The 20,413-nt window shown below is 43.4% G+C and overlaps 1 protein-coding gene across 1 annotated transcript in view; it reads left to right on the top strand.

Moving 5' to 3' along the window:
- smc3 (structural maintenance of chromosomes 3) overlaps positions 1-20,413 on the top strand; it is a 94,446-nt gene that overhangs the window by 66,329 nt on the left and 7,704 nt on the right. Inside the window, exons 19-25 of the mRNA XM_078223190.1 lie at positions 4,995-5,147; positions 7,992-8,143; positions 9,604-9,762; positions 10,398-10,505; positions 12,732-12,840; positions 14,740-14,987; positions 19,538-19,750. Of these exons, the coding sequence (XP_078079316.1) occupies positions 4,995-5,147; positions 7,992-8,143; positions 9,604-9,762; positions 10,398-10,505; positions 12,732-12,840; positions 14,740-14,987; positions 19,538-19,750 (1,142 nt within the window). The remainder of the gene's footprint in view (positions 1-4,994; positions 5,148-7,991; positions 8,144-9,603; positions 9,763-10,397; positions 10,506-12,731; positions 12,841-14,739; positions 14,988-19,537; positions 19,751-20,413) is intronic.

Here is a 20,413-nt window from a genome sequence, read left to right on the forward strand (position 1 = left end):
ACTAATTGTGGCCTCTTCATGATATTTTGACGTTTGGCCTTTTTAACAAAAGGCAGCATCCCACACCCTTGTACATGCTTGTTTCATTCTCTGCTGCCTTGACCTTTCAAGGTTTAGATGTAATTTTGCATTGTATTGAGCAATACAAAGTACAGAATATTAATGCATTTGATTTCTATTAATTGAAACTTTATACTTGCAAGGTATGACACATTTATTTTTCAAATTAATTTGTTCAACTAATTTAGTACTAGAATTCAAACTCATCAACCTACTTTAAAAATGACTGATGGATTAAAGGGATGGATTCTGTATTACATTGGTTCATGTTATTTTAGTGATTTTAATGCTTATTTCAAATACTTGATTTTGGATATAAATACTGAAACAATAGTTCGAGAACAATTTTGCATTCTCTGTGGAGAATAGTCAACTTTGAAACCAATAGTGCTGTTTCTATTAGATGATTACACTCGTTGACAGCTCTGGTGGTGTATGGGTCAGTTCTGACTCACAGGTGATGTGTAAAAGCGTGGGCTTGGAAAGCTGAAGTGAGATCAATATTCTGTGAAGTTTTTTAGTGCGTGGCGTGCGCGCACTGGATTTTTGCAATTTCAATTATTGTACAACATAAAGTGTGATGACACCATTCTTATGGGAATACCTGGATGTGCAATTCCCTTGACTGTAGATGTGAATGTAACATTTTGCCCCTGTACCTGAAGTAAGAGCTCGGTTGCTCAGTGGGAGGAAGAAGCAGGCTGACTCATCCACAGTCGAGATGATGAGCTTTGATATGTGTTTTCTCCTCCGCTCTGATGACACTATTCTTCCAGATCAAATTGATGTTTTCAGATTTGATCCTTTTATCGTTGTCAAAGCGCCGTAGTCTTTTTGACTTTTAACTTTGGCATAAGTATAAAATAGTGTAGAGTTGTCATTTTTTTTTCCCAAAATTTGTTTGCCTTTTACCCAGTGTTCATCTGAAATTACAGGATGATGCTGTGTGTAGACTCAGTTTTGAGCTTGCATTCCTGATACTGCTTACAATTTTATTTCAAATCTATTTGATTCTTTGATTTCCTCTCTGAAAAAAATCTGACAGCGTGCCCGGGCGCGAAAAAAAAAAACGCAGAAAGCGGAGAGAACGGCTCTCTGACATTCATCCTCTGGTCGCCGGGGGGGGGGTCCGCTGCCTGTCTGCGGCTGATCCCTCCTGGCACCATCACTGGTACACTACCAGCCACAGCCATCTCCCGCTCTCGCACCTGCAGGGAAGAGTAATCTGTGGCTGGTAGTGTACCAGTGATGGTGCCAGGAGGGATCGGCGGCAGACAGGCAGCGGAACACCACCCCCCCCCCCCCCACACACATACACACCCCCGGGATGAGACGTCACACCCCTTCTCCTCCCGCCCCGACCAGAGGATGACCTGGGTCAGAGAGCCGTTGCAGTCTCTGACCCCACTCTTCGGAGGCTGCAGCGGCGACTTCAGACTTTTATTTTGCAGGTTGGTAACAGCGCGGACACGGATCGGGCCAGAAGACGGTAAAGTGGTATTTGGCGGTAGAGTTGGGCGCGCGGTTCATTAAGTCGATTTAAATGCATGCAAATGCATTTAAATCGTCAGGCCGCCCGATTTGGGCGCGGGTCGGACCCACGCCCAAATCGGATGTCGGTAAAGCCGCGATCTGCCCTGAATCGGGTTTCAGATCGCAGTATAGGCCCGACGCCCAACTTTACTGCAATTTCGCGCCCGAAAATGGGCGCAAAGTTTTGGTAAAATCAGGCCCATAGTCTCGGACTCACTCCTCCCTCAAACTGAATGTAAAATTCAATCATGTGGTCGTTGCTACCTTGAGATGCCTTCACTGAGATCATTAATTAATGCCATTACCAGACCTAGTACAGCGTACTCCTGGTTGGTTGCAGAACAGGTTGTTCTAAGAAACCATCCCAAAAACATTCTATGAACTCCTCATCTAGGCTACCTATGCCCATCTGACTTTTCCAGTCAATATGTTAATTAGAATCGCCCATGATTATCGCCATGCCTTTCTGATAAGCTCCCATTATTTTTTTTCTTTGTGCTCCACCCTACACAACTCCCACAAGTGACTTCTCGCCTTTACCATTTTTCATCTCTACCTAAACTGTTTTCAGCAAATGAAAATCCTGGCACAGCTGTGTTGTAGACTTGTTACTGGATGGGTATCTGTAGAGTGGGAATATAATTTGGCTACCATTGCTTGCCATACTTGCTACCATGCTGTGAGTGATCTGAGATACCCCTTTGGTATTTCGGCATTGATTGCCTCCAAGTCATTTTTTTTAATCTCCATCAATGTCATGTGTAATGTGAAAATGTCACTTTTAAACAGTTTGCCACTGAGTTGTGCAACAACATCTGAAAATATATTGTATGGCAGCATTCATGGTGGTATCTCAAATTTCTGATCTCTTTAATCCTAGTAATCCCGTTCTCATATTTTTTGTATTAAAATCCAAATTTATATCTCTTTGTATTTTTCATCTTCTAATTTCTATTGAATTTCTGACCCAAAGGTGGTACATGTGTTTCTGCTTATGCTGTTGCTCAGCATGGCTCCTTCACATAATTTCACGGATCATCTTTGATTGAAGATAGGAACATAGGAATTAAGAGCAGAAGTCGGCAAATTCAGCCCCTCCAGCTTGCTCCGCCATTCAATCAGGTCATGGCTGATCTCTCCCTGGTCTCAAATCCATTTCCTCACCTGTTCCCCATATCCCTTTAACCCTTTTTTAAAATGAAAAATGTATCTATCTCCCTCTTGAAACCATTCAGTGATTCAGACTCCACTGCGCTATGGGGAAGCGAGTTCCACAAGTTCACACCCTCTGCTAGTCATCTCCGTTTTAAATCTACCACCTTGCAACCTATATCTGTGACCTCCTTGTTCTAGATTGCCCCATAAGAGGAAACATTTGGTCTACATTTACTTTATCAATCCCTTTTAAAATTTTATATGCCTCGATCAGCTCACCTTTCTGTTGGTATTGCTCTTGAATAGTCTATCAAGTTAGATTGGAATCGCTTCTTGTGCCATAGAGTCATAGAGGTTTACAGCATGGAAACAAGCCCTTCAGCCCAATTTGTCCATGCCGCCCTTTTTTTTTTTTAACCCCTAAGCTAATCCCAATTTGCCCACATTTGGCCCATATCCCTCTATACCCATCTTACCCATGTAACTATCTAAATGCTTTTTAAAAGAAAACATTGTACCCGCCTCTACTACTACCACTGGCAGCTTGTTCCAAATACTCACCACCCTCTGTGTGGAAAAATTGCCCCTCTGGACATTGTTGTATCTCTCCCCTCTCACCTTAAACCTATGCCCTCTAGTTTTAGACTCCCCTACCTTTGGGAGAAGATATTGACTATCTCGCTGATCTGTGCCCCTCATTATTTTATAGACCTCTATAAGGTCACCCCTCAGCCTCCTACGCACCAGAGAAAAAAATCCCAGTCTATCCAGCCTCTCCTTATAACCCAAACCATCAAGTCCCAGTAGCATCCTAGTAAATCTTTTCTGCACTCTTTCTAGTTTAATAATATCCTTTCTATAATAGGGTGACCAGAACTGTACACAGTATTCCTTGAAATTAGCATTCTTGTTGACTCCAGTTTTCTGCACCACCATTGGCTCTGCTGCTTTTCTACCAATCTGACTAGCAGTAAAGTGAAGTCCAGCATTATCCTGAACAGCCATCTATATCCTGATAGTGTCACAGTTCAGCTAATTTAGACTTTTTACACCTCCAGCAACTAATTGCACACTTTAAACTAGTGGTGTCTTATTTGAAGTTGCAGGGTTAAAAATTGTGAGCCGTGCTTTTGCAGTTTTCTGATCTGTGCTCCCAACGAAGAAGCTGTGTGCTGGGAACATGTTTTCAGAAAATCATTCCTTGAGAAGCCAGCCAACTAAATGCTTTTTCAGAATCATGATGTTTCCAGGTCCAACCATTTTATTTCATTTTCCTGCTCATTTATTTCCTGTTATATTAACTTGACAATGAGGTTCAGTCATAAATCTTGTAAACCCAACTCTTGAAGAACCTTAATTTTCCCGTGCACCACCTTCAACACAGCAGTAACCAACTCATAAAGAGATGTATTTCACAGTCGATTTGAAGATCTATTCAATATTATTTATTTATTGCTTGCAGTGGTGACTGCAGTCCTTCACTATGGAATTATCACGTCAACTCACTTGAATATAAATCCTTTGTACAACTTTTGATAAAACACATTTGTAGCTCGATTTAGTGCATTGAATGCTCAGCAGGGCATCAGTTGGTTCAGGGCGATATTTCCACCCTCATCTGGGGATGCAGTTATAACCCCGAGAGCTGCCATCCAATCGTGATTGGCAGCTCTCTGCCACTGGCACTAGTGGCCACTGCAGGGACAGCATCCAGTCCCCGATGGAGAGCTTTGTTGGAGTCGGATGGTAAGGTAGGGCAGGGGGAAAGATGGGGAAACATGGAAGGGGGGGCCTCTGATTAGAGGGCGGGGGGTGCATAAAGGACGTATCCTTTCCCACCAATACCCTGTGGAGCGAGACCTGGCGAGTTTCAATCTTGATGCCAGCTTTCGCCTGTCCTGGCAAAAATGGTGGCGGGAGTGGGAACAGGCCCTTCAGTAGCCATTAATTGGCCATTTGAGGGCCTCAATGACCCAATATGCATGGTCCTCCTGGTGCCTCTCCCACCATGTAAAATTTCTGTGGAGTCAAGGGAAGATGGATAGATGTTGGGAATAGAACCCATGGCGTGCCTAATTTTACATTCCCCTCCCTCTCCCTGAGGCAGGCTGGCAGGGTATGTAAAATTCTGTCCTCTTTTCCAGGTTTTTAAAGACTGTTGCAGATCCTGACCTAAAATATCTACATTGTGCTGTAAGAACTGTGATTTACCATTGATATTTCAAATGTTGTTCGATTCCTCCTAGGTGACCAGGTTAGTCATCGAGGTGCATTGACTGGTGGCTACTACGATACTCGCAAATCAAGACTTGAACTTCAGAAGGATGCACGAAAAGCAGAAGAAGAATTGACTGAACTGGAAGCAAAGTTGAATGAAAATCTCCGTCGAAACATTGAGAATATCCTTCAAATAGTCTATACTTGATTATTCTTAAATGTCTAAGGAAAGTGCTGGCTATAAAAAAAACAATCATCTGGCCATATTCTGTGCTATTTTACAGAATGGTTTGCCATTTATGGTGGTAGAAATAGATACAGTACTAACATTCAAAAGGAAATTGGTTAAGTACTTGAAAGCAAAATATTTGCAAGACCATGAGGAAAGAACTGGGAAGTGGGACTAGTTGGAAAGATCTACCAAAGAGCTGGCTTAGGCCTAATGGGCCGAATGGCCTCTGTACTCTTTTAAGCACTAAGTATACATTTCTGATTTCAATGCTTAAATGAAGGTCAAATCTATTTTTGTTACTAACTTAACCAAGCATGTAGAGTTATTGCGTATGTAGATTTAGCTCTGTGAAGCTTCACTTTTAGTTTTTGCAGTCTACAAATACACATTCCAACCCAATGGGCCTGATTTTGCCATTTTGAGTCGAAGTGCCGAATCTGGGTGTCAAATGGATCCGAGCCTGGAATCCTCTTTCCAGCGCGCCCATACGCTTTCTGCCGGCTCCGGTCCGATTCGTGCTGTGGGCGGGGCTTAGCACTGCCGGAATGATCGGAGCTCTGAACTGCGCATGCGCAGTTCGAAAAAAAATCCGAAGCAGCGCGCCTGAGCGGGGAGAAAAAAGCAGAGAGAGTGGCTCTCTGACCCAGATCATCTGGGGGGGGGGGGGGGGGAGGGGAGGAGAGGGGGCAGGACCCAGATCACCCTCTTTGGGGGATTGGGGGGGGGTGGGAGGAGGAGAGGGGGTGTGACGGGTCCATCTGGCTCACCAAGTCAGTTACAATACTGCGTTCAGCATCTACTGAACCATCAGGAGGATGGTGACTTCACAAGGGCAGAGAGGGCTTCGGAGGTTCCCCTGCAGAATAGAAATCCGCTTCGGACTTTTATTCTGCAGGTCGCTGAAAGAGTGGATTCGGAACGGGCCAGAAGACGGTAAAGTGGGATTTGACGGTAGGGTTGGGCGCGCGGTTCATTAAGTCGATTTAATTGCATGCTAAAACGGGTGCGAAGTTTTGGTAAAATCGGGCCCAATGTTTCTAAGATGTCCATCATTCAAGTAATTAAGTATTTATGATATTACTACTGTTCTATCATTTTCTTATCCTGAAAGACATCAAAAGATTCCGTGAAATTAATTTGTTTTACATGGATGTTTTTTCAAAGAATTTCTTTAATTACATTTTTGAATATTAGTGTTGTAACTAGATGTATATGTGGCGTTTTTTTTTAATCCTTATGTTGATTGAGAAACAATCACATGTTTCTGTGTCAGGTGTGTGACCCATACAAATCCTCCCTGATTTCTTCATTACAGAGTGGTCTTTTTGGCAGAGTTGAGGGCGGGAAGTAAAACAGAAAGAAAACATTCACCCTGGCTTTCAGTGACATTTCACTGCTGGTGTTCTTGGAAATATGCTGTTTGAAAAAATGATTTTTTTTAAAAATCAGTTCGTTAAAACTGGACTCCCCTAATAGCAGTGAATCAGTGTGATAAGTTATTATGGCCTTTGCCTTTCTGCTGCTGATAATGAGTAAGCAGCTGTATATAAGACTTGAATTCTGCATGATTCATCCTAAATTAATGCCTTCAACTTAGGACAAACAGAATGAAGATATGACACAATACTCTTCAAAGAAATGTGTAGTTTCTGAAAATAACAGTAATTGACTTTGTAGATGTTTGAGCTAATGAGATGTACGGTTCACTTCAAGCATGTAAAATAATTGATTATTTTAATTTAGATCAAGGTTACCTATACAGAGTTATACTTACACAGCATTAAATCATAATAGCAGGTTGCACCATGATGCATTATAAGAACACAAGTAAACCATTTGGCCCCGCAAGCCTGCTTTACTGTTCAGCAAGATCTTATTGTGGCCTCAACTCAACTTTCCTGTTTGCCCCCTTTACCCTTGACTCTGCTGTTGATCAAAAATCTGCCTAACTCAACTTTGAACATATTCAATGACCCTGCCTCCATTGCTCTCTGAAGACAATTCCACAGACCAATGACCCTTTGCGAGAAAAACATTTCTCCTCCTTTCGGTCTTATAATGGGAGATCCCTAATTATTAAACTGTGTTCCCCTAGTTTGGGTTGCCAGTGTGTGTGCATATGTTTTTTAAAAGGATTATCCATCCTTGGTCAGATAACCATTTATTGTTGGAGTTACTTATTTTGGGGTCTAAATGCTTTTCTCAAAAAGCAAAATGGAGGATAATGCTTTTTTAGGTCCTCTTGAGCCTGAAGTTGATGTCTGTCACACTAAACTGTTTCTTCACAGGCTTCTCCTGTCCTTGGCAGAAAAGATCTGATTCTCTGCTTCGAACTTTCCGTTTGAGCCCCAGTTGTCCTTCTCCCCGCCCATCTGGGTCTTGATGCTATTGGTGACTTTTGATCTGTCGAAAATGTGATGCTTTGGCCTCCCCCTGCAGTGGCAAATGTTCAGACAAACAAAAGATAAAAGTCCATTGACGTGAAAGGGGACGAAGACCAAAAAATATAATGGAGGCAGTTGAACTGTTTTCTTGTTCTTTGCATATAATATTTTAGAAGTTCAATTGTTCTTTCATAACTTTAAATCTTCAGTATTTTTTTAAGTGACTGTGTTGTCACTGTCGAGATAGAGGTACCAGTGCTTTCTTGTTCAGACAAGACAAATAAATTTATTTCACAGATCAAAATCCAGTTGCATTATTCTATAGCTAAAAGACAGCTGATTGTCTCTGTCTGTCTGTCTGTCATGTTCTTTTGACGCTTGTGAAGATTCTGTTCCTTAGCACAGTATACAGATTAATAATGAGATTGATCAATTGATGAACCAAATGCAGCAAATTGAAACACAGCAGAGAAAGTTTAAGGCATCACGAGACAGCATTCTGTCGGAAATGAAGATGTTGAAAGAGAAGAGGCAGCAGTCTGAGAAAACCTTCATGCCCAAGGTAACAATTCAGTAAATACTGGTGAGATCGGGGTCAACATTGCTTTTAAATTGGGCTGAGATCTCCCATGTGCAAATCCCGTGCACCTGGCTATAGCCAGAAAGTAAATTTACTGGGATTCAGTAAGGTTGCCAGCTGGTAAACCCTATCTTTATTGGGCTTCAGCTACCAGCCTGAAAAAATTCCAGTATGTTTACTTTTGGCTTGTAGTTGATTACACGAGACCCATGCATTGGGAGTTGATGTGACCAGCATAATTTCTGCACAATACGTTTAGGAACCCTAATGTTTTAATTACACAATATACAGATATAACATTATTTCATGTTAAAAGTGTACTTTATATTAAATATGATTTCATAGCTAAACTGCACATATTCAAATGTCATTTTTGCAGTTATAATAAAAACAATTAGAGTGACTAAACTCCCCCTTTGCCTCTGGACTCGCACTGATAAGGGCCGGGCAATGACCATCTCCAACAAGAGAGAATCCAACCATCTCCCCATATCATGCAATTGCATTACCATAGAAGATTCCCCCCACTGTCAACATCCTTGGGATTCCCATTGACCAGAAACTAAACTGGACCAGCCATATAAATACTTTGGCTGCAAGAGCAAGTCAGAGACTGGGAATTCAGCAGAGAGTAACTCATTTTCTGACTATCCACATCCCGTCAACTACCTACAAGGTACAAGTCAAGGGTAGGATGGAATACTGTCCAGTTGCCTGGGTGAGTACAGCTCCAACATTATCATGCAAGAAGCTTAACACCGTCCAGCACAAAGCAACCAGCTTGATTGGCATCCCGTCCACCATCTTCGGCACGCACTTTCTCCAGCACCTGGGTACAGTGACAGCTGTGTGTACCATCTGCAAGATGCACTGCACAATTCACCAAGGCTGCTTCGACAGCATCTGGCAACCTCTACCACCTGGGAGTACAAGGGCAGGATATGCATGGGAACATCACCACCTGCAAGTTCCCCTCCAAGTCCCACACAATCCTGACTTAGAACTATATCACTGTTCCTGCAATGTCGCTGAGTGAAAATTCTGGAACTCACAGCACTTTTGGTGTACTTACACCATGTGGACTGTAACACTTCAAGAAGGTGCTCATCACCACCTTCTCTGGCAATGAATGCTGACCTACCTAGCCAGCGATGCCTACATCCTGTGAAAGAATTTTGAGAAGTATTCTGGAGTTTCTTGACAATATTCTGGCAATGATACTGAAGCCTTTGTGCTCCAATCGTGCCTCACGCCAAGCGGTTCCAGTATAGCTACACCATTGGCACCTACCCAGCAATGTGGAAAACCGCCTGTCATTTTCAGTAGCTGCTTTTGCTTACATGTTCCTCCTGTTGCAAGTCATAACTGTTTTTCAGAACCAAAAAGTTACAGACATGATGAGTTAATATGTGTAATGTCAATTTTTTGTTTTATTTATAAAGCAACGGAGTTTGCAAAGTTTGGAGGCCAGTTTGCATGCTATGGAGTCAACACGGGAATCCTTAAAAGCTGAGCTTGGTACAGACCTGCTTTCACAGCTCAGCCTGGATGATCAAAAAAGAGTTGATGCACTCAATGATGAGATCCGACAGCTCCAACAGGTATGATGCTTGGAAATGTGAAAAGTCACCTTTTACCCCAATTTCATCAGGTTTTAATTTTGCTTTATATTGGAGTTGAGGGAAATTTTCTGTCTTGTTTAAAAGAGAGAGTTAATTACTTTGGGTTCATCCGTATTAACATAATTACTTTTAAGGGATCATTTAGGATGACACAGTGGTTAGCTGCCCCTCATCGCCGGGGATCCAGGTTCAATTCCGGCCTTGGGTGACTGTGTGGAGTTTGCACGTTCTCCCCATGTCTGCGTGGGTTTCCTCCGGGTGCTCTGGTTTCCTCCCACAGTCAGAAAGATGTGCTGGTTAGGTGCACTGGCCATGCTGAATTCTCCCTCAGTGTACCTGAAAAGGCACCGGAGTGTAGTGACTAGGGGATTTTCACAGTAACTTCATTGCAGTGTTAATGTAAGCCGACTTGTGACACTAATAAATAAACTTAAAAAAAGGAATAAGTAAAAAATATCCTGCCTGGTAGTTTCATTCATCTTCTACCCAAGGACAATAGTTTGAAAGAGCTCTGTTAATGCAAGTTGAAAAGAAAGGGTTTGGAGTCACTGTTATTCATTAATTTTATCTTGGCCAGAATGATGGTTTTTAAAAAAAATTGTTTCTTCCTTTAGGATAACCGGCAGCTATTAAATGAGCGAATTAAGTTGGAAGGTATAATGACCAGACTAGAGACTTACCTCAGTGAAAATTTAAGAAAGCGCTTGGACCAGGTTGAGCAGGTAAAACAACTGTTTTGGTTGGTTACAATGCATACTAGAGATTTGTACAGTAACAAACTTTAAAATTACATGGTATTAATTTACATCATGTGGAAAAGGATTAGACCAAGGATCTAACTAACATTTTTTTTGTAGTTTTTAATCAACTTGACAAATCTCCAAGTACTGTGCACCAATTAGTTGATCCGATCTCTATCTTCAGCATGTCAAATGCGAGTGTTTCATGGGTTTAAGTCCTATTTGACATTTGGAAATAATGATTCTTTGACTTTCTGATCAGACATAATCCACAGCCTGTTACAAGTCTTTTGCTTTTGTATTAAGTCATATATAGAGTAAATGTTAGTACATGTCACTGCATGTTAATCTGGCTGAGCTTTGGTTATGACTAATACAGAATAAAGGTCAAAACGCTGAACATAAGTAACATGTATCAAACTGAATTGGTTAAACAGTGAATTAAAGAATGATTGTTTTTGGTGCTGTATATAGTTTGAATGCAATTTAGATTGATGTGATAAAATTCTCTTCTCACCAATGGTTGGAAGAGGTCTAAGTGAAATTATTTTAACTGTATTACCCATTAAGGAAACTATGGGCCCGATTTTACCAACAATTTGCGCCCGTTTTTGGGCGCGAAATCGCGGTAAAGTCACGTGTGAGGCCTTTATTGCGATCTGCACCTGCGTCCGCGCAGATCACCACTTTACCGAGACCCGCGAATGGCGGGGATCCGTTCCGCGCCCAAATCGGGCACAACGACGATTTAAATGCATTTGCATGCACTTAAATTGAATTATTGAACTCTATCAGTATTTCCCCCTTTACCACCGCGTTTGCCGATCCGGAACCACGCTTTTAGGGACCTGCTAAATAAAAGTCTGAGTTGGGTGCTCCAGCCTCTGAAGAGCACATTCAGAGCTTCCAACAGCTCTCTGACTCAGATCAGTGGTGGGGAGGAGGAGGGAGGTGGGTCAGATTATTCTCTGGTTGGAGGGGGGGGGGGTGTGGGGGAGGGGAGTGAGGTCAGATCGTTGTCTGGTTGGGGAGGGAGGAGGAGGTGAGTCAGATGTATCTCTGGCAGGGGGTGGGGGGAGGGCCGATCATTGTCTGGTGGGGTGAGGGGGGGGCTGATCGTTGTCTGGAGGTGGGGGGAGGGCTGATCGTTGTCTGGTGGTGGGGGGGGGGGAAAGGCGGGTCAGATGTTCCTCTGGAGGGGAGGGGGAGTGAGGCCGGATCGTTGTCTGGGAGGGGGGGAAACAGTGAGGCTAGATCGTCGCCTTGAAGGGGGGGGGGGGGGGGGGGGTAGTGAGCCAGATCGTTGTCAGAGTGGGGGAGAGTGAGGCCAGACCATTCTCGGTGGGGGAGTGAGGCCAGATCGTTATCTTGGGGGGCAGGGGGAGGAGGGAGACGGGTAAGATGTGTCTTTGGGGGGGGGGGGGTGCTGGGGGTCCGCTGCCACTCTGCGGGCGATCGATTGGGGGGGAGGGGGGCCGGGGTGGCGATCGGTCTGGGTAGTGGGGGGGATGAATAAGGGACACACACACACATCACTGTCCCCCTTATCCACCACCCCCTGCTACCCAGACCGATCACCCGCAGAGTGGCATCGGGCCCCCCTGCGCACCCCCACCAGAGATCCATCTGCCTCCCCCACCCCCGCCAGAGATCCATCTGCACCCCCCCACCCCGAGATACACCCTCGCTCCCGCTTGTCACTCCCGGGCCACTTTCTCTGCTTTCTGCGGCTCGGGAGCGATCCGACACGGACGCGCTTTTTCCAATTTATTTCTAACCGCGCATGCGCAGTTCAGAGCTCCGATCGTTCTGGCAGTGCTAAGCCCCGCCCACAGCGCGAATCGGACTGGAGATGGCTGAGAGCGTATGGGGGTGCCTGAAAGCGGATTTCTAAGTCTGATCTGTACTACGCCCAGATTCGGCACTTAGAATGAAAATGGTAAAATCGGGCCCTATGTCTCATAATTCGCTGCTAATTAGCAATCATGTTTCAGAGGATCTGAAAAATTTTCACCAGTGCAACTTAAAGTGACCGGTTATTTTTGGATGTGAGTGAATAGCTTTACCCTGTGAATACCTCCCAGGGATGTTTTCTAGTATTATGGGCAGCTGTATCTTCTTACAGTTTGCCGTGCTTTTTTCCAATACAAATTAAACAGAAAGGGCTTTGCACTTCAATGAAATTGGTTCTGTGCTTCCTTTACTTAGGAGTTAAATGACCTGAGAGAAACTGAGGGCAACACCGTTCTAAACGCCACAACCTCCGAACTAGAGAACATTAATAAGCGTGTGAGAGAGACCACAGCACGTGCAGAAGGTGTGAAATATTGGAATTTCCTAAGTTTTTTGATTTGTTTTAATACAAGGCTTAAATTGCAGCCTTTGTGTCTAGCAGGATCTGATTGCTTTAATTGAGGAGGAATCCTCTAAAGTGAGATTGAATGGGACAATAGATCAGATGTAGGGATTCAAATGATATGCAAAAGTTCTGGGATAAACATAGTATTGAGTGATTTTGTGAGGATGTGTGTAGGTGGAATTAGTAATTAATGGTTACGTTCAAATAACACTAAAAAGAAAGAGGGGTGAGCAAAAGCATGGAAAAAAGGATGGATTTTAAGGAAAGCAACAACTTGTGTTTATGTGCCACCTTTTATAACCTCCAGGGTGTGACAAAATCCCTGTCCACTGAGTATAAAGCTAGGGAGACATGCTCTTTGCATATAAGGGATCATTTTGGACTGAGTTGAATTCCTTCATTCGGAGGAATATGTGAATCTTGGGAATTCTCTAATCCAGGGATCTGTAGATACTCAAGACTGAGATCAATGGATTCTGGGCTATTAAGGAATTGAGAGACATAAGAACATAAGAAATAGGAGCAGGAGTAGGCCATCTGGCCCTTCAAGCCTGCCCCGCCATTCAACAAGATCATGGCTGATCTGAAGCGAATCAGTTCCACTTACCCGCCTGCTCCCCATAACCCCTAATTCCCTTATCGATCAGAAAACTATCTACCCGTGATTTAAACATATTCAACGAGGAAGCCTTCACCACTTCAATGGGCAGAGAATTCCAGAGATTCACTACCCTCTGAGAGAAGAAGTTCCCCCTCAACTCTGTTCTGAACCGGCCCCCCCTTATTTTAAGGCTGTGCCCTCTACTTCTGGTTTCTCTTCTAAGTGGAAAGAATCTCTCCACCTCTACCCTATCCAGCCCCTTCATTATCTTATATGTCTCTATAAGATCACCCCTCATCCTTCTAAACTCCAACGAGTACAGACCCAATCTGTTTAATCTCTCCTCATAAGCTACACACACCCCTCATCTCCGGTATCAACCTGGTGAACCTTCTCTGCACTCCCTCCAAGGCCAATATATCCTTTCGCAAATAAGGGGATCAAAACTGCACACAGTACTCCAGTTGCGGCCTCACCAGTGAGACATAGGGATCAGTTGGGTTTGAAGATCAACCATGGTCTTATTGAATGATGGAGTGGGCTTGAGGGGTCAAATGATCCTATTTCTAATGTTCTGATGTAAGAATAGTATTTCAGGTGGCTCAGAGGAATTGCAGCTCCCTTGTTTGTGCCAGCTCTCTGAGATCATCCAAGACACGGGCAGCATGGTGGCACAGTGGTTAGCACTGCTGCCTCTCAGCACCAGGTACCTGGGTTCAATTCCCGGCTCGGGTCACTGTGTGGAGTTTGCACATTGTGTCTGCGTGGGTTTCCTCCGGGTACTCCGGTTTCCTCCCACAGTCATAAGATGTGCTGATTAGATGGATTGGCCATGCTAAATTTCCCCTTAGTGTCAGGGGGACTAGCTAGAGTAAATGCATGGGGTTATGGGGATAGGGCCTGGCTGGGATTGTGGTCGGTGCAGACTCAATGGGCCGAATGACAGCCTCCTGCACTGTATGATTCTATGACACAAATCGGTGATTAATTTTTTTTTATTGCAATTGAATGAACTTGAGTGCACCAATAGGTAACTGTAGTAGCTGGTGTTGGTACTCTGAGGTACAGTCTATGATATTTAATTACCTAAATATAAGATTAGTTGTTGGATTAATATTCGCACAGATATTGGATTAGAATGATTGAACATTTTGAGGATTCATGTAAGATGAGCAGTGTCTGGTTGTTTTCCTTTTTTTTTTTCTCTCCATCTTCCAAAAAAAATCTTCCTTGATAACATAACTTGTATGTTGCAGAACTGGACAGTTTGATAGATAAAATAGAAGGAGAAACCAAAGATCGTCAGAAAAGCATGGACCGCTGGAAAAACATGGAGAAAGATCATATGGAAGCCATCAATCATGACACCAAGGAGCTGGAGAAGATGACAAACCGACAGGGTATGCTGCTTAAGAAAAAAGAAGAATGCATGAAGAAAATCAGAGAATTGGGCTCATTGCCGCAAGAGGCCTTTGAAAAATACCAAACACTGAGTCTCAAACAGGTAATGTACATGGATAATTGCTGTGGAATTAGAGAAGTTGCAGAATTTGTTAAAAGTGGATCCCTAATTCCTTATCTTTGGAACATAAGTGGTCAACAGGCTTATGAAGTATTGTAGACATGGGGGTGAGCTGTGTTTTGCTCAACCTGCTGTGATAATTTGATATAATGGAAGGCCACTGGGTTGCTGAATGGTTAAGAGTCTAGAGAATGGATTTTGCATTTGAGTTATAACTGTGACACACTAACTATAGGAGTCTTGAGGTAACCGATTCACCAAATTTTATAAGTTGGATCTCTTTCTTCAAAATTCTATTCGCTTGAAGCCAGGTGGAAAGTAGTGAGCATCCTGTACAGTTTGACTGAGACCTGTGGAATATTTGTGTTACGTAATTCCATATTTACAACATGGAAGCCAGCCATTCAGCCGAACAGATCTTTTGGTATTTGTGCTGCACATGCACCTTCTCCCAACCTTCATTTAACCTCAACAGGAATCCTATTTCTTTCTTCCTCATGCTTGCCTAGCTTCCCCTTGAATGCATCCTTGAATTGGATAAGCATCTGAAAGAAGAGTTACGGGAAAAGGTGGGGAGTGGGACTGGTTAAATTATATTTGCAGAGGTCTGGCAAGGACACAGTGTGCTAAGACCATAAGACATAGGAGCAGAATTAGGCCATTCAGCTCATCGAATCTGCTCCGCCATTCAATCTTTGCTGATATTTTTCTCATCCCCATTCTCCTGCCTTTTCCCCATAACCCCTGACCCCCTTATTAATCAAGAACCTATCTATTTATGTCTTAAAGACACTCAATGACCTTGCCTCCATAGCCTTCTGCGGCAAAGAGTTCCACAGATTCACCATTCTCTGGCTGAAGAAACTCCTCATCTCCGTTTTAAAGGATCGTTCCTTTTGCCTGAGGTTGTGCCCTCTGGTTCTAGCTTTTCCTACGAGTGGAAACATCCTCTCCACATCCACTCTATCCAGGCCTCGCAGTATCCTGTAAGTTTCAATAAGATCCCCCCCACATTCTTCTTAACTCCAATGAGTAGTGACCCAGATTCTTCAACCATTCCTCATACGACAAGCTCTTCATTCCAGGGATCATTCTTGTGAACCTCCTCTGGACCCTTTCCAAGGCCAGGACGTCCTTCCTTAGATATGGGGCCCAAAACTGCTCGCAATACACCAAATGGGGCCTGACCAGAGCCTTATATAGCCTCAGAAGTACATCCCTGCTCTTGTATTCTAGCCCTCTCGACATGAATGCTAACATTGCATTTGCCTTTCTAACTGCCGACTGAACCTGCACGTTAACCGTAGGAGAATCTTGAACAATGACTCCCAAGTCCCTTTTGTGTTTCTGATTTCCTAAGCATTTTTCCATTTAGAAAATAGACTATGCCTCCATTCCTCCTTCCAAAGTGCATAACCTCACACTTTTCCACATTGTATTCCAACTGCCACTTCTTTGCCCACTCTCCTAACCTGTCCAAGTGCTTCTGCAGACCCCTTGCTTCCTCAATACTACCCGTCCCTCTACATATCTTTGTATCATCTGCAAACTTAGTAACAGCGCCTCCAATTCCTTCCTCCAAATCGTTAATGTGTATTGTGAAAAGTTGTGGTCCCAGCACTGACCCCTGAGGCACACCACTAGTCACCGGGCTGCCATTCTGAAAAAGACCCCTTTATCCCCACTCCCTGCCTTCTGCCAGTCAGCCAATCCTCTAACCTCTTAGACGTTCCACAAATTCCTCTTCTTGGGATCCACTACCTACCTGATTTTCCCAGTCCACCTGCATATTGAAGTCACCCATGATTATTGTAATATTGCCTTTTCTATCTCCTGATTTTATTTTCTGCCCCACCTCCTGACTACTGCGACGGGGCCTGTACATAACTCCCATCAGGGTCTTTTTAACTTTGCGATTCTTCAACTCTACCCACAGAGATTCTATGCCTTCTGATCCTGTATCACCTCTTCCTATCGATTTAACTTCATCCCTTACTAACAATGCAACCCTGCCCCCTTTGCCCAACTGCCTGTCCTTCCGATAGGACACATATCCTTGGATATTTGGATCCCAGCCCTGATCCCCTTTGCAGCCATGTCTCTGTGATGCCCATGACATCGTACCGGCCAATTTCTGTGATCATTCTATGGTCTATGCTGTTACACTCAACTATTAATTCCTCTTTTGGTAGTGAAGTTCTCCTCAACTCTTCTTTGCTTTTACAAGTGACCATCTTTTACTTATTACATCAAGTTCTGGTTGCTCCTACAAGTGGAGGCATCTTCTCTGCGCCTACCCTTTCTTATTCTTAAAGATCTCCATCAGTCTTCTCTTTTCTAGAAAAAAGAACCCCAGATTGTTCAATCTTTCCCAATCAGCATTACCCCTCTGTTCAGGCATCAACCGAGCAAGTCTTTCTTTGCACCTTCTATCGTGTGTCTATATCCTTTTACTACTATACCAGACTGTGTTCTATTTGTAAATTTGTAGTTTCTTAATAGTGGCTTTACAGTAGGATGAGTATGATTTGTTTTTATCATTCTCTGTACTTTCTAGTAAAATATTGCAACATGAAATATCATATGGCAATTGTGCTGTTCTGGATCAGTCAAAGACAGAATTTTACTGACCCGGACATTGTTGGAAGGTTGCTGCGTTGGTAGCCAGGGTTGGGGGTTGAGAACCTCTGGTTTAGGGCAGGACTTTGTTCCATTGTCATAGAAATCATAGAAACCCTACAGTGCAGAAGGAGGCCATTCGGCCCATCGAGTCTGCACCGACCACAATCCCACCCAGGCCCTACCCCCACATATTTACCCGCTAATCCCTCTAACCTACACATCCCAGGACTCTAAGGGGCAATTTTTAACCTGGCCAATCAACCTAACCCGCACATCTTTGGACTGTGGGAGGAAATCGGAGCACCCGGAGGAAACCCACGCAGACACGAGGAGAATGTGCAAACTCCACACAGACAGTGACCCGAGCCGGGAATCGAACCCGGGACCCTGGAGCTGTAAAGCAGCAGTGCTAACCACTGTGCTACCGTGCCGCCCTATTGTGTCTCCCCATCCACACTTTGCAAGTATCAATTCTAGTGTGGAGGGGGTGCTCCTTGTCCATGCTGACGTGAGACAAACAGGTGGGTGGTAGCATGATGCCACTGGCCAGCAGTCCTGTCTGTTCTACTTTCCCTGAGCTTCAAGGCAAGACATGCCATAATGCAGCTGTGCTTGCGTTGCTACGATATGCTCCTGGCTAAACAATGCAATTTTTTAACTGCAGTAATAAATGCTTTTCATACACTAAAAGCTATGCACTCGCACCGATTGAAAAAGCTTCTGGAAATTTCAAGCCACCTCTCTATATTTTTTTCAATGTAAATAAAAATCATTGCAAGGACTTGTAATTTAACCTGACTAGAAGACTTGCTTATGCAAAGTGACGCACTGCGTTCTCAAACATCCCAGAGTACTTCACAGTGTATAGCTTTGAATCAAACTGACGCATGTAGATTACATCTTATTTTTTCTGTACTATTTCAATTTATTTTTGCCGTGTGGACTGATGACTTCATTGAGAGGAACAAGTGTTGGGAGTTGCTGAGCTAGACAGCAGTGAGGGAATTGAGATAATGCCTAATTGAAATAGCCTTATTGCTGAAGAAATGACTGCATCTCTGCTGATGCTAATTTAGCTCCCTTGCACACTTGCTTGGCTGGTTTTCCTGATGATGCTATCAGCACTGCACGCTTGAACAGAAATGGTCAAAGTAATCAACCAGTAGAGGAAAGAAAGGGTGTACATCAAGGGGTAAAAGGTTTTACGCAAGGTTCTTGTATTTCAATATTTTTAAAAAATGTTTAACTTTTGCAAATATTAGCTTTTTGGGGATCCACCATGCGTTATAAATCATCCAATGTGTTAATTGAACATTGAAGCTGACACATTGAGATGACGACATAGGCTAAAGAAAATTGCTTGAAGGCACATCTTGTGATAGCTGTAATCTGAATTGTTTAGTCATCCTATTAAAAGTAACAGAACTGGGGCAGCGGGGGGGGGGGGGAATGCCAGCCTGGCACCCTAGGCAGTGCCAATTCAATTGAATAAGTTCACCCGAACAACAGGTGGGAAAATCTTCCGTTTTCCTGCCCGTTTGGGCTCTTAATTTTTTTTTTTGGGTGGGAGAATCGCCCCCAATTTCTTTTGGAGTTAGTAGTCAGGTAATGCTTGACAGAGCTCATTCTGTTGAATGGCTCATACTATCTAAAGGCGTAGTGCAGCAGCTTTACCTGTAATTCTGGAAAGCTATTGAAAATTACTAAATCCATTCTAATTTTCTTTCAGTGAAAAATAATAATGTGTAGAGTTTGTTATGCCTGTCATGTGAACGTGACTGAGATTGCTGGCTTTTTGTTTGACAACAATTTGTAATCCATAGTTGCGGTTGAACCAATACTACTTTTACTGCTTTGCCTTTTCTAAGCATATTTCTTTGTGTTTTCTGTTTGCTCCCTGTCATTTGCAGCTGTTCCGCAAGCTGGAGCAGTGTAATCAGGAGTTGAAAAAGTACAGCCACGTCAACAAGAAAGCCTTGGACCAGTTTGTGAATTTCTCTGAACAGAAGGAGAAACTTATGAAACGCCAGGAGGAGCTTGACCGGGGTCACAAATCCATCATGGAACTTATGAACGTACTGGAGTTGAGAAAGTATGAAGCCATTCAGCTTACCTTCAAACAGGTAAAACACGAGTGTAAAATGAACTGAAAAGCAAAATACTGGGGATGCCTAGAAATCTGACATAAAAACAAAAATAGGCTGGAAGATCTTAGCAGCTCGGACATCATCTGTGGAAAGAAACAAGAGTTAGCGCTTCAGGTCTGGTGTGAAATTAACTGGTTTGTGGAAATGGGTAAAAACTCAGCCACCCCTTCTGATCATTTAAAAGTATGAAGATTTGTAAATATGCAGTTGGTTCACTGATGTCACTACCAATACATATAGATAAAACCGGGTAAGGTCTGTAACTCTGGACCCACACCGAGGTGGCTGCCTCTTTAACTGCATTCTGAAGTGGTGTCAAACTGCTATAAATAATCTCAAAGAAAACACGCCTCCAACGTCTAAGGATAGACAACCAATGCAGTCCTTGGCAGTGATGTCCACATGGTGAGAATGGATAAAAGAAATGAGACAAGATTGAACTCAGCTGTATTTGCCCATGCTTGAATAACCTACCCACTCTGACTGTCAAAGCTCAAACATGCATAATTGCCACATAGGCAAGAGGCCAATGACTGCCTTATTTCTAAAGAATCTACCTGAAAGATTCCACTTCCCCCGGGGGATGGGAGTTGGAATGTGTGTTTTTTTTTAATCACTAGGTTTATTATTTTGTTTTGA

Source organism: Mustelus asterias, chromosome 11 (assembly GCF_964213995.1).
Source record: "Mustelus asterias chromosome 11, sMusAst1.hap1.1, whole genome shotgun sequence".
Classification (NCBI taxonomy): Eukaryota; Metazoa; Chordata; class Chondrichthyes; order Carcharhiniformes; family Triakidae; genus Mustelus; species Mustelus asterias.